This window comes from Equus caballus, chromosome 26 (genome assembly GCF_041296265.1).
Source record: "Equus caballus isolate H_3958 breed thoroughbred chromosome 26, TB-T2T, whole genome shotgun sequence".
In the NCBI taxonomy this organism is placed as follows: domain Eukaryota; kingdom Metazoa; phylum Chordata; class Mammalia; order Perissodactyla; family Equidae; genus Equus; species Equus caballus.
Window position 1 is genome coordinate 37,340,964 of NC_091709.1, and position 13,386 is coordinate 37,354,349.

Consider the following 13,386-nt stretch of genomic DNA (forward strand, 5'->3'; position numbering starts at 1 on the left):
ACTGTTGACTGTTTTCAGTTTGGCAAATTACTTGAGCTGTATACAAGTGCACATGTAAAAATACACATGTATATATTCATGTGTGCTTTTCTGTCCATATTTCATGTGTAAATGAAAGTTAAAGTATTGTGAGTAATATTAACTCCCATTTATCGAGCACTTTTTCTGTGCCAGCACTATGCTCCGCTCCATGTTACAGTTCCTTATACGATGGATCATAGACTTGTAAATCTGGAAGGAACCTCTGGAATGAGAAACCCAGGGTCCAACAAGTGAGGAAACTGCCTACCCCAAGTCACTCAGCAAATTCTAGATGGAACCAGGCCCGGTGCCCCCAGCCTCAGCGCTGTCTCTGCCGTTCTCTGTCTCTGGTACTTCCTGTGCTGGATCCTTGCTGTGATCCTCAGAGATTCCTCACTGCTACAGCTTGCTTGCAGAAACACATCCACTTTTGTGTTTTTGATGAGGTGCCTTGGGAGGCAGTGATGGCTATAAGACATATTTGTCTCTCTCTCCCTAACCCTGGTTTATTGAAACAGTCAGAATCTCCCATTGTAGCCTTTGGCTCATAGCTAAAGCTAGTTTCATGCCAGAAATGAAGATATTTACAAGTATTTAAGAAATGAGAGCTGATTTTGAGAAGAGAGTTGAAATTCCAGGAATTTTTCTTTATTGCTAACGTAAGAAATGGCTGTGATATTAGCCGTTTGTGCAACTTTGAGCAAATCACTTTTCTTTTTTTTTCAAGTCTGTATAGTGAAATGGTTAGAAGACTTCTCTCTAAGATCTCTTTCTCCTCCAAGAGTCTGAATCTTCTCTGCATTTGTCTGATAGTCATGGTGGAGGCAACAGACCATCGCAGAAGATGTTGAATTTAGACAGAATAATGCAAATAAAATGCAAATAAAAGCCCAAGACAAATAGAGATGGTAATCCAGACAAAAGGGCAGGTTATATTTTGAAACTCTAATCTTTTACTCACTCTTCATTAAACATCCATTTAACAAAAATTTATTGGGTACGTGGAGCTTTGTGTTTCTTACCTTTTTCATTGGGGTTTAATTTCCTTTTCACAAATCCCCTTGAGTACTAGCAAATATTGTTTAAAGCACTGTGATCGCGTGAGATTGCACAGGCCATGTGGGCAGAACACTGGTCTTCCTGCACAGTGAGGATTTGCTGATTCCTCTATATGTCTGTGTCCTGGTTTCTTTTTAGGTCCCCAAGCAAGAACTATCCTTATGCAATCAAGTTTACCACAGGCTCAGCTGGCTTCAATATGGTAAGTAAGGAATAAAAAGTTCCTTGGTTTGCATAGGGAAACTTTTATTTCTTAAATTGGTATGGCCTGATGAGTCCTTAGATTGATGCCGTTGTTTATAGGGGCACGTGCGGACAGTATGCTGAATTTTTCAGTGGGTGATGATGATTACCTCTCTTACTTTCTCCCCTTTTGATTTTGAAAAATACAAAAGCAGAGAGATTAATATAATGAATTCTTAAGAACTCATAATGCAGCGTAAGTAAGTCTCCACTCATGGCTAGTCCTGGCTCTCCCCTCCTCCTTCCTGATTATTTTAAGCCAAATCTCAGTCATTATATTGTTTTCATCTGCAAATATTTCAGCTTGTATTTCCAAAAGAGATAGGGATTTTTTTTTTTTTTGAGGAAGATTAGCCCTGAGCTAACTACTGCCAGTCCTCCTCTTTTTGCTGAGGAAGACTGGCCCTGAGCTAACATCTGTGCCCATCTTTCTCTACTTTAAATGTGGGATGCCTGCCACAGCATGGTGTGCCAAGCGGCGCCATGTCCGCACCCGGAATCTGAACCGGTGAACCCCAGGCCACCGAAGTGGAACATGTGCACTTAACCACTGCGCCACTGGGCCGGCCCCAGGGATTTTTTTTGTTTAACATGACTATAATATCGGTAGTTCACCTAAAAATTATAATAGTAATTCTTATCATTAAGTTTATCAGATAGTGTTGCCTCAGAATTTTTTTATAGTTGATTTGTTCAAATCAGGACTGAAATAAATCTACATTTTGCAACAATTGGTTGATAAATCTTTTTAAGTTTCCTTTAACCTTTAAACTCCCCCTTGTCTTATTCCTCACTCCTCCACTCAAAAAACAAAAACCCAGATCATTTGTCCTATAGTTTCTTGTAGTCTAACTTTTGATGATTGCATCCTGTGGTGTTAATTTATTCCTGTATTTCCTGTAGGTTGGTAATTAGATCTAGAGCAAGTTTTCTGCATCTCAGCACCAGTGACATTTTGGGCCCGATAATCTTTGTTGTGGGGGGCCGTCCTGTGCGTTATAGGTGGTTTAGTAGCATCTCTGGCCTCGACCTACTAGATGCAAGTAGATCCCCACTGCTAGATGTGACAATCAGAAATGTCTCCAGACATCGCCAGATGTCCCTGGGGTACAAAATCAATCATCCCTGATTGACAGCCATTCATCAGATTTGAGTTTGGTTGGTTTTTTTTGCAAGACTGCATCGGAGATGATATTGTATACTTTCATCAGGAGGCATGTAAATGTCTCTTTGTCTATTTTGTATTGATTTTCAAAAGTTGTTGGTAGGCATTGCTAGGTCCTTTGGGTTCCTTATATTTAAATGTTAACCATAATGATTTCTTAAGAGGTATGTAGGGCCTGGCCCCGTGGCCCAGTGGTTACGTTTGAGCGCTCTGCTCCAGTGGCCCAGGGTTTCACCAGTTTGAATCCTGGGCGCAGACATGGCACTGCACATCAGGCCATGCTGAGGTGGCGTCCCACATGCCGCAATCAGAAGGACCCACAACTAAAAACACACAACTATGTACTGGAGGGCTTTGAGAGAAAAAGGAAAAATAAAATTAAAAAAAAATTTTTTTTAAAAGTATGTGTCTCTGGGTTATGCATTATTCATTGATTCTGCCTAGAAAATAAGCCTGGTCTGTAATGAAACTGCTTACATGCTAAGTTCATGATTTGCTGCAGTGGTCATTGATATGGTTGCTTCCTCAGTGGTCAAGCTCCAGTCCTGGTCCCTTCTGCTTTGTATTAAAGGGTCAACCTTTTACGAAAGAATAATAATAGGCCAGTTAATAACATCTTACGTCTGTGACACATCCCGACCGCTTTAAGTCTGGATATGTACCAGTATCCTAGGGCCCTCTGAAATACCAAGTTAAGAGCTAACATTTATAGAGGTTGATTGGCAGTTTATTAGGTTTTTTCATGACACTAGAATATATTGAAGTGCTTAAGTTTCTCATTTATAACCTACCCTCTGAAAAAAATACTCGAGACTTCTCCTACTAGAAAGTTATTATATTCTCCTTCTACACAATAAAAAGATATTTTTATTAAATATTTACAGCCATTGTAAATAGGCAAGTAAATAGTCAAGTGTGAGGAAAAAAACAAATAAGAATTTCCCCTGCCTTCTAATGGGGTCTACCTAGGAGCGGCTAGTGGTGGGACATGGAAAGGAGGAGCAGGCAGGGGTTTTCCCTGTGGCTCTGTTCTCTTTAAAACTGGGAGCCTGGCATCTGGAAAATGCAAAGCTACAGGGGCAGAAAAGAGATCATTGGTTGCCAGGGGCTGGGGCCAAAGGAACGGGTTGACTCAAGATATGGGGGCATTTTGGTGCTGATGAAGCTGTTCTGTATATTGTGGTAGTTACACAACCGAATATGTTCATCAAACCTTGCACAGCTGTCCTCTAAAAAGGGTGACTCTTACTCTATGGAAGTTACCTTTGAAAAACAAGAGAGTTTATGCCACCTGAGGAAATTGCAGATTTAAGAGGAGGTTCTTGATCTGTGACATCAGCAAAGCCAGGTTTCCAATGGAGCATCTGTCCTGTTGGGATTCTGGTGAACAGCCTTGTCCTGCATGCTCTTTTGGTGTCCAGAAGTTAAGTAGAATCACATTGTTGGACTTGCTAGAAAAATCGGTTTACTCTAATTAGCTACTAGGGCAAGTTGATTATGAAGAATGGTGGTAATTGAAACCTGAGATTAAGGAGCAGAAAATATCTTGGCTCTGTGGTTGGCGGCCATAAAGATCCACTTTTGTAGGCATAGGTCAGGAGTTGGCCAGCTAAGCCCAGTGAGCCGAAACTGGCCTGCACCTGTTTTTGCAAATGAAGTTTTATTATAAAAACAACCACACCCATTCATTTATTTGTTGTCTATGGCTGCTTTCCTGCTGCAAGGACAGAATTCAGTGTGATAGAGACTGTGTGTCCTGCAAAACTTAAATATTTATTATCTGACCCGATAGTTTGCCAAGCATAGTCTTTAAAGACACTTAGAATATGTGTATGATACGTTTTAAATGGGCTTGCAAGATTTGAGAAGAATATAATTATAATCATGGTTAACGTCTGTTGAATACTGACCACTATCCCAACTATATGGATTTTTTTTTTTTTAATTTTTGCAACAGTAGTATGAAATAGGTACTATTTTTATAAACTGAGGCACAGGGAGACCCAACTGGCCTAGAGTCAGAATAAGAAAATAGAACATTTAAATCACTTATGAATAATAACAAGCATGCGTTTTCATGAAACTAGATTACAATTAACTTTTTGTTGAATAGGAATCTTTCTGACATTGATCAAGATGGAAAACTCACAGCAGAAGAATTTATTCTGGCTATGCACCTAATTGATGTAGCTATGTCTGGCCAACCACTGCCACCCGTCCTGCCTCCAGAATACATTCCACCTTCCTTTAGGTAAGGAACATTGGGCTCTTATAAGAAATTGTGTGCTGAGTATGTGGATTACAAACTTGGCTTTGTTAGCTGTGTATCTTATGGTCACTTTTATTGCTGGTGAGTGAATGAAATATCTATGAATTCAAGAAAATCCTCTTATCTAGGTTCTGTGTTAATCTTGGGCCTGTTCTGTTCTTTGAAGTACTTATAGTTTGTTAGTAAAACAATCAAGTAAAACATAAAAAAATTGGTGATTTTTGTACCAATCTGTATAATCAAAGCTCACCAAAAATTTTAGCAAAGTGAACCTGTATCAACTTATACATAGAAAATAAAGCAAGGAGATTCTGCCTGTGACTTCTGTATGTTGGAAAGGTAACAGAATGCTGGCAATGTAGAAATTATTATCAGGAAGATAATTAAAGAAGATCACCCTAGTCTGGAACACAGTCTCAGTGGAGGTGTCGAGAGGGTAGACCAAGGTCCAGCGGGGAGAAAGCCACAGTGGCTGGTGTCCTCCACCTCCAGGCTCACATGCACGCTCCCCGCTCCCCCCCAGACAGCTACGTCTCAAGGCTTTAGCTTAAAGACAAATAGCAGATCTTATAAGCGCAAAGAAGAGTGAAAGAAACACAGATAAGAATTTCTATCCTACTTCCTCAAACGTCAGGAAAGACTGGGGAAAAAATCCCCATAAAAGTAAGAGAAATGAAGCCATCACCGTCAGCACATGCACGGAACAGGAGCAAGCTGAGAGAGAGGACCGACTGTGTGGGGAGGAACCCAGAGCTGGGCACTTGGTCCATAAAATCTCACAGCTGCAGGAATCACTACTTGACTCTGGAGGCTGATAAAAAAGCATAAAAAGAAAGATAGGTAAATTGATTTAAAAGAGCAAGGTTAATGGTTTAAAGTGAAATTAATCAGTAAACTAAGTGATTTGTTGTAAGGATTATGAAGTGTAGACATTTCATGTGTAAAAATGGAGAGACTTTGTAAAGGGAAAGGAGATGCTCCCATTTAGCTGAGCTGTTCATCTTCCTTTGGAGGAATTTAACAATCCATGAAGGGTAGTGGTAGTAACAGCAAACACTTGCTGTGTCCCAGGCAGGGCTCTAGCCATTTGACGATTATTCACTAATTCAATCCTTTGGAATTGCCCTAATTTTGAAGGGGTTCTAACCATTTGAACAAACTTGGCAGTCAGAGTCTGATCATGCTCAAATATTCATTTTCTAAAACCTCTTTATAAATAGAGAGGACCAAATCTTTATCTTCTTCTCGCTATAAATGAAATTTACAGGGCTAGCCCTGTGGCCGAGTGGTTAAGTTTGCCCGCTCTGCTTCAGCAGCCGGGGGTTTGCTGGTTCAGATCCTGGGTGCAGACCTACACACTGCTCATCAAGCCATGCTGTGGCGGCATCCCACATAGCAGAACTAGTATGACCTACAACTAGGATATACAACTATGTACTGGGACTTTGGGGAGAAAAAAAAAAAAGAAATTTGCTCTATGATATGGAATAATCTTTAAAAATTCTTTTCCATAATTTGCTCCATTGTACCTAGATAGCTTTATGTGAATTTGTTTCTTTTTTCTTTTTTTCCACAATTGCAGAAGAGTTAGATCTGGCAGTGGTATCTCTGTCGTAAGCTCGACATCAGTAGATCAGAGGTTACCAGAGGAACCAGTTTTAGAAGATGAACAGCAACAACTAGAAAAGAAATTACCTGGTAAGGCAGTTTTTGTGTTTGAGTTATATCATCTTAGAGATTGTCCATCTCTAAGGCAAAGATGGAGGTAAAAGTAAATTTAGTTTTTGACATTCTTACTGTGTTCCTTTAACAGATCTTAGGAGACACATAATATGCTTTTGTATTTGGATATGTGTAGAAAATTAAGAACACTATGTACTTTGCTAATGCATAGTACACTCTTGTTTTAACTTTTAAGTTGAAATATGGTTATTTACTACTAAACAAAAATTTTATAAATGTTATCTGTAAAACACTCAATTGATAAACCGTTAAGGTGGTTGCTTAATACCACCAGTGCAGAAATATTATGTAAAATTGCCTACTGTTATTTTCTTAGGTTGTTATAAGAGAATTGGAAACTCCTCGGTAACAGGAAGCTATTTTAAATTTAATATGGACCTATTTTAAAGAGTCTTCATTTACAGTGATAAATCTGCCATACTATTAAAATATTCTAAAGTGTCTATGAATATTAGTGATGAAATAATTGGTACTAAGAAACAGTTGTGGAGTCTCTCTGTGTTAAATACTTTGTCAGTGTCATTTTGTTGCATTTAAAGTGCTCGTGGTTAATTGACCTGCTCAGGACACTAGCTCTCCCAATTTCCTCTTTAAATTAAATTACTTTTTGTTCATTGATGAACTCCTTATTGAAGATATTCTTTGTGCGAGGCTACGTGCTGAGTACAGTGAAGATTCTAAACATTGATCCATGGTCCATACCTTCTAGAAGGTTATACTATAATTGAGGATTTAAGACATCCACATAAACAATCATCACAGCATGCGTAAGTGTGATAAATTCCTGAAGGCAGCGTTATAGATGCTCAGCAGAGCTCACTGATGGCTGGTTGGCGTGGACTGGGAAGGAGATGAGGAGTTAGTTCCGTGTGGTAGAGGTCACAGTTGAGTTGAGACTTGAAGATGAATAGAGTCATTACAAGTGGGAGGGAGCAACGTTTCAGGTTGATGATAATGGGAATGAAGTCTCAAAGGCACATAAGGACAGGAATCCTTAGAATTTAGAATTTTCTTTTTCTGTTTGTGGTAAATATTCATTTAAAGTTCTGAACAGAAAGTGACATCGTCAGAGTTTTTTTTCATGCATTCATTCTTTCAACAGTCATTTATTATGTGGGTCGTATGTACCAGAAATAGGGCCAGATATTGAAATTTAAAAGATGTATAGGCACTTTTTTTTAATTGAGGTAAAATTTGCATAACGTAAACTTGATCATTTTAAAGTGTGCAATTCAGGCTGTGTTAGCCAGCCTGGGCCGCCATAATAAAATACTGTAGTCTGGGTGGCTTAAACAGCAGAAATGTATTTCTCATGGTTCTGGAGATGGGAAAGTCTAAGATTGGGGTGCCACTCAATTCAGTTCCTGTTGAGGGCTCTCTTTCTGGCTTGCAGATAGCTGCCTTCTTGCTGTGTCCTCACCTTTCTTTGGTTTGTGTCCATGGAAAGAGAGAAAGAGCTCTCTCTCTTCCTCTTCTTATAAGGCTCCTAATCTCACCGTGAGGGCCCCATTCTCATGACCTTATCTCAGCCCTAATTACAAAGGCCCCATCTCCAAATACCATCACATTGGGGACCTCGACATATGAGTTCGTGCAGTGGAGTGGGGCACATTTAGTCCATAACAGTGGCATTTAGTACATTTACAGTGTTGTGCAACCATCACCTCTATCTAGTTCTGAAGCGTTTTCGTCACCCCAAAAGAAAACAGTATACCCAGTCACTCTCCATTCTCCTTTCCCCCCCAGCCCCTGGCAGCCACCAGTCTGCTTTCTGTCCCTTTGGATGTACCCATTCTTTATATTTCATATGAATGTATATACAATGGATGACCTTTTATGTCGAGCTTCTTTCACTTAGCGTAATACTTTTGAGATTCATCCACATGTAGCCTGTATCATTACTGCATTCCCTTCTGTGGCTGAGGGGACGTTCAGTTTTAAGGTGGCAGAGTAAAAGGGGATGCTGCCCCCTCTGAAATCACTCAAGGAGCAAGAAGAAGAAGAAAACCGAAACGTGCTCTCCACCTTTGGTCTCTAATCCCTGACGACAGTGTGTGAGCAGAGTCTGTCTAAAGCAGTGAAGGCCAGACAGGAATGTGGGAAGAAGCCAAGGAAGGACGCTCATAGCTGCAGATCTCGAGACAGAGTGCAAAGTGACAGTTCTTGAAATAGGTCAGGAACAATGGGAATGACGTGCTACACAGGCTGGCCGTGACAGCTTCCCTTGTCTGGGTTGGTTCCAAGGAGAAGCATGTGAGGCAAACACAAAATTGAACAGACACTGCTGAAAACATAGTAAGGGACGTGGAGGGTGGGATTTAAAAAAAAAAAAGTCAAGTAAAATGGTTGTAAACACAATGTTAGCAGGATCAGAGAAAAATGAATGACCTGGGAAATAGGTCTAAAACTCATAATTAGTGTTCAGGAGAAATAAACTGAATAGTGGGTTAGAAGAAAATTATCTACTGAATGTGATCTACATATTGATGAGAGCACAGTTTGTTCTTCAGTGTGAGACACAGGATGCTCACCTTCGTACCTCTGCTTTCAGAAGTTGTCTTGTTTGTTAGAGTCACAGACACATCAGCAGAGTTAGAAGCTAAGGGGAGAGAGAGATTCATGGAACAGAATAGAGAGGGAGTCAGTTGCTGAATCAAGGTCATGTGGAAGGGAAAGGAAAGAGTAACAGAGAAGGAAAGGAGATTGGTGATGATGCAGAACTGCTATAGAAAGATTATTCTAGAAACGGTGTTTGGCATTTTGAATACCACGATATGGTGTTCATCCTGGAGGGGAAAGTATGTAATCAAGGAGATTAGGTGAAGGGCATTTCATAGTGCTTATTAATGAGGGCACGAGTGAAGGAAGCTTGGGGCTTCTGGGTTTGCGTTTATAGCACAAATTTCAAAAATGCCATTGAATTTTTCTTTTGAAAATAGTATGTTGAAAATCATGACTTTTCATGATTGTTCTACTTCTTGTTTTAAAGTAACATTTGAAGACAAGAAGCGTGAGAATTTTGAACGTGGCAACCTGGAACTGGAGAAACGAAGACAAGCTCTCTTGGAGCAGCAGCGCAAAGAGCAAGAGCGCTTGGCACAGCTCGAGCGGGCAGAGCAGGAAAGGAAAGAGCGGGAGCGCCAGGAACAGGAGCGCAAAAGACAGCTGGAGCTGGAGAAGCAACTGGAAAAGCAACGGGAACTAGAACGTCAGAGGGAGGAGGAGAGGAGGAAAGAAATCGAGAGACGAGAGGTAAGCAGCTGTGCAGCCTCCCCACAGTTAGCGTGTGTGCTCCTGCACTCCCCCTTCAGAATTATTCAAGTAACGCATTCATACAGTCTTTTCGTCCTTTTACAATTTAGTAGTTTTCGTGAATTCACAAAGTTGTGCAACCGTCACCACTATCTAATTCCAGAACATTTTCATCACCCCAAAAAGAAACTTGTTACCCATTATGTAGTTACTCCCCAATCCCTATGCCCATTATGTAGTTACACCCCAACCCTTAACAACCACTAAGGTACTTTCTGTGTCTATAGGTTTGTCTCCTGCACCTTTCATGTAAATGGAATCATGCAGTATGTGGCCTTTTGTGTCTGGCTTTCACTTAGCATAATGTTTTCAGGGTTCATCCAAGTTATAGCATGAATCAATACTTTGTTCCTTTTTATGGCTGAATAATATTCCATTGCATGGATATACCACATTTTATTACCCATTTATCACTTGATGGACATTTGGGTTATTTCTACTTTTGGGCTCTTATGGATAATGTTGCTATGAACATTCATGCATGAGTTTTTGTTAATGTAGTTCTGGTAACAAACCAGTGATATCAGTTAAGTATTTTTTCAGACTTTGTTCCCTGCATTTGTATACATATGTAGAAATGTAGAAGTTTATATGATGGAAAGGTTGGGGGTTTAGTGTAAATTTTTTTTTCTAAACCACAGTAATGGTATCATACTAATTACATCTTTCTGCACCTTTTTTTTTCACTTTAAAAAATATGTCTAGGAAATCTTCACTATATTTTATGGAAAGCTTCGTAAATTTGGTGCCATAGCTGGATAGGGGCTAAGCCAATCTCTTGTCGGTCTTTCCAGTTTTAGTATCTTGCTGCTGAAGCAACGCCATGATTCTCTTGTGTGAATGAAATGTATTTTAAAGATGAGGAATTTTTTTAGCAAAAAATAATACTTTGGTTTCATCTCCTAAAAATTGCTTTGGAAAACTTGTAGCCACAACCAGCCTTTTATTCAGGTAGAAACACACAGACACTTAACAGGATTTTAATTTCAGGATGGATTATCGAAAGATAAACAACCTTTCTTTTTTCAATTAAAAACAAAAAAACATTTTGGAGTATTTGTTCAGAATTATTTAATAGGCATTTACATGTGCCAGACATTGGTAGTCCCTGGACATCATGGTGAATAGGTACTGTGCCTGTCCTCCAGGCCCTTACAGTGTAGCTGAAGGACAGGTATGTAAGAAGCAATTACAATAAAAAGTCCCCTGCAGGGGTCAGCCCCATGGCCGAGTGGTTAAGTTCACACTCTCCACTTTGGTGGTCCAGGGTTTCGCCAGTTCGGATCTTGGGCACAGACCTAGCACCACTCATCAGGCCATGCCGAGGCGGCATCCCACATGCCACAACCAGAAGGACCTACAATTAGGATATACAACTATGTACTGGGGTTGGGGGCGCTTTGGGGAGAAGGAAGAAAAAAGGAAAAAAAAAAAAACGATTGGGAACAGATGTTAGTTCAGGTGCCAGTCTTTTTAAAAAAAAAAAAAAAAAGAGTCCCCATGTCCTCAGACAGGTGCTTTACCTGGCCGCCCTCAGAGTCAGTAGTGAGGAGAGCTGACATTGCCACAGAAATTACAGAACCTTCTGTGGTTAGAGAGGAGGTGAATGATTGGGGTGATGGGGGTCACAGACTTTTGAAACTTGAAAAAAATAATAATTTCTTATTTGATGGAAGAAAGTTTTTTTGTTTTTTGTTTTGTTGTTCTGAGGGTTTTGGTTTGATTTTACTAGATGAAAGAAATTTTCCCTGTTCTTTATGAGTCAGTAATAAGGAAGAGCAATTTTATTAAGCACATAAGCATTCTTGAAGGCATGAAGGATTGAATTCCAATGGTGAAATGATCCTGTCTTCATCTCATGTAAATATAATAGCTTTTCTGAATATTCCCTTTTTTCCCATAGATGGAATACAGTTTGTATAAAATTCTTTTGCTTTTTTGTAATATAAATTCTTGTAATGTTTAATAATATTCCATCCCTAAAAAAAAAGACTTACTATGTGTTACATTTATTAAGAGACATTGTATACTGTAAGTACTGAAAAGTTAATAAATCGTCTGTTCATCTGTGTCACAGGCTGCAAAACGAGAACTTGAAAGGCAGCGACAGCTTGAATGGGAACGGAATCGAAGACAAGAACTGCTAAATCAAAGAAACAAAGAACAAGAGGACATAGTCGTACTGAAAGCAAAGAAAAAGACTTTGGAATTCGAATTAGAAGCCCTAGTGAGTGAAGTTTGATTATGCTTCGGGCGTACACTAACATTGAGCCATTAAAATGCTAATAGTTCTTTTTATTTTCGTTTGTTAAAGAATGATAAAAAGCATCAACTAGAAGGAAAACTTCAAGATATCAGATGTCGATTGACCACCCAAAGGCAAGAAATTGAAAGTACAAACAAATCCAGAGAGTTGAGAATTGCTGAAATCACCCATCTACAACAACAGTTACAGGTGAGAACATGCGTTCCTGAAAAGCTTTTCGGCTTACGTGCTTTCCTCTGATTCATTTCATTCATCTATCCATCCAGCAAGCGTCCAGCATCTCCCATGTGCTAGGTGCTGGGAAGCCAGGATGAAGTAGACAAGGTCCTTGCCTGAAAAGTAGGCTGTGAAGTAACGAACTCAGCACGTTTGCCAAGCACCGCTGTGTGCCAGGCCACGCGCTCTAGTAGGCACTGAGGACCCAGCAGTGAACGACAGGGACAAGAGCCCCCTTTGTGGAGCTTACCTTCTATTTGCAGGGCAGACAGACACTAACAAAATAAATCAAGTGTGTCCTCTATTAGACAATGAAAAGTGCTCTGGAGGGGCCGGCCCTGTGCCCCAGTGGTTAAGTTCGTGCACTCCACTTCTGTGGCCCAGGGTTTCATGGGTTCGGATCCTGGGTGTGGCCCTAGCACCACTCATCAAGCCATGCTGAGATGGCATCCCACGTAGCAAACCAGAGGCACTCACAACTAGGATATACAACTATATACTGGGGGGCTTCAGGGAGAAGAAGGAAAAAAGAAAAGATTGGCAAAGGATGTTGGCTCAGGTGCCAATCTTTAATAAGAAAGAAAAAAGAAAAGTGCTCTGGGGTGTGAGCATGGAAGACCTAGAGTGTCCTGGCTGTGATTTAAATAAGGTGGTCAGGACAGGCCTGTCTGTGAGGATGCCATTTGAGCAAAGACCTGAAAGAGATGAGCAGCTAAGCTATGTGGCTATCTGGCAGAGCACGCTCAAAGTAGGGATCAACAGTGTGAAAGTCCTGGGCTATAGCCAGTCTCTGGAATGCCAGTTATGGAAAGGAGACCACTGTCATTGGAGCAGGTGGGGGCTGGATCATGTGGAACCTGTAATCCACTCATGGGACTTTGGCTTTACTGTGAGAATCACAATAAAGAAGTGCAGGTAAATATTTTAGGGGGAGTATAAGAGATACATGTGTCAAGAATAGTTGGGGACACAATGAAGTACTATAAGCAATTCTACTTTCATTTTACTACCTATCCAAAGTTGGCCATCAAGTTGTTATCATGTCACCTGGTTTGGTTTCATTTATTGAGTTGAGGGAGCGTCAAATTCATG

At 40.3% G+C, this 13,386-nt stretch overlaps 1 protein-coding gene across 15 annotated transcripts in view; it reads left to right on the top strand.

Moving 5' to 3' along the window:
• Positions 1-13,386, top strand: part of ITSN1 (intersectin 1) — a 213,988-nt gene that overhangs the window by 88,741 nt on the left and 111,861 nt on the right. For all 15 annotated transcript variants that reach the window (XR_011433019.1, XR_011433018.1, XM_023630068.2 and 12 more), the window contains 6 exons: positions 1,219-1,282; positions 4,602-4,739; positions 6,340-6,455; positions 9,490-9,752; positions 11,890-12,039; positions 12,127-12,267. Coding sequence is in view for 13 of the 15 variants with exons in the window: in XM_023630068.2 (XP_023485836.1) it covers positions 1,219-1,282; positions 4,602-4,739; positions 6,340-6,455; positions 9,490-9,752; positions 11,890-12,039; positions 12,127-12,267 (872 nt within the window). In the remaining 2 variants the exon portion in view is untranslated. The remainder of the gene's footprint in view (positions 1-1,218; positions 1,283-4,601; positions 4,740-6,339; positions 6,456-9,489; positions 9,753-11,889; positions 12,040-12,126; positions 12,268-13,386) is intronic.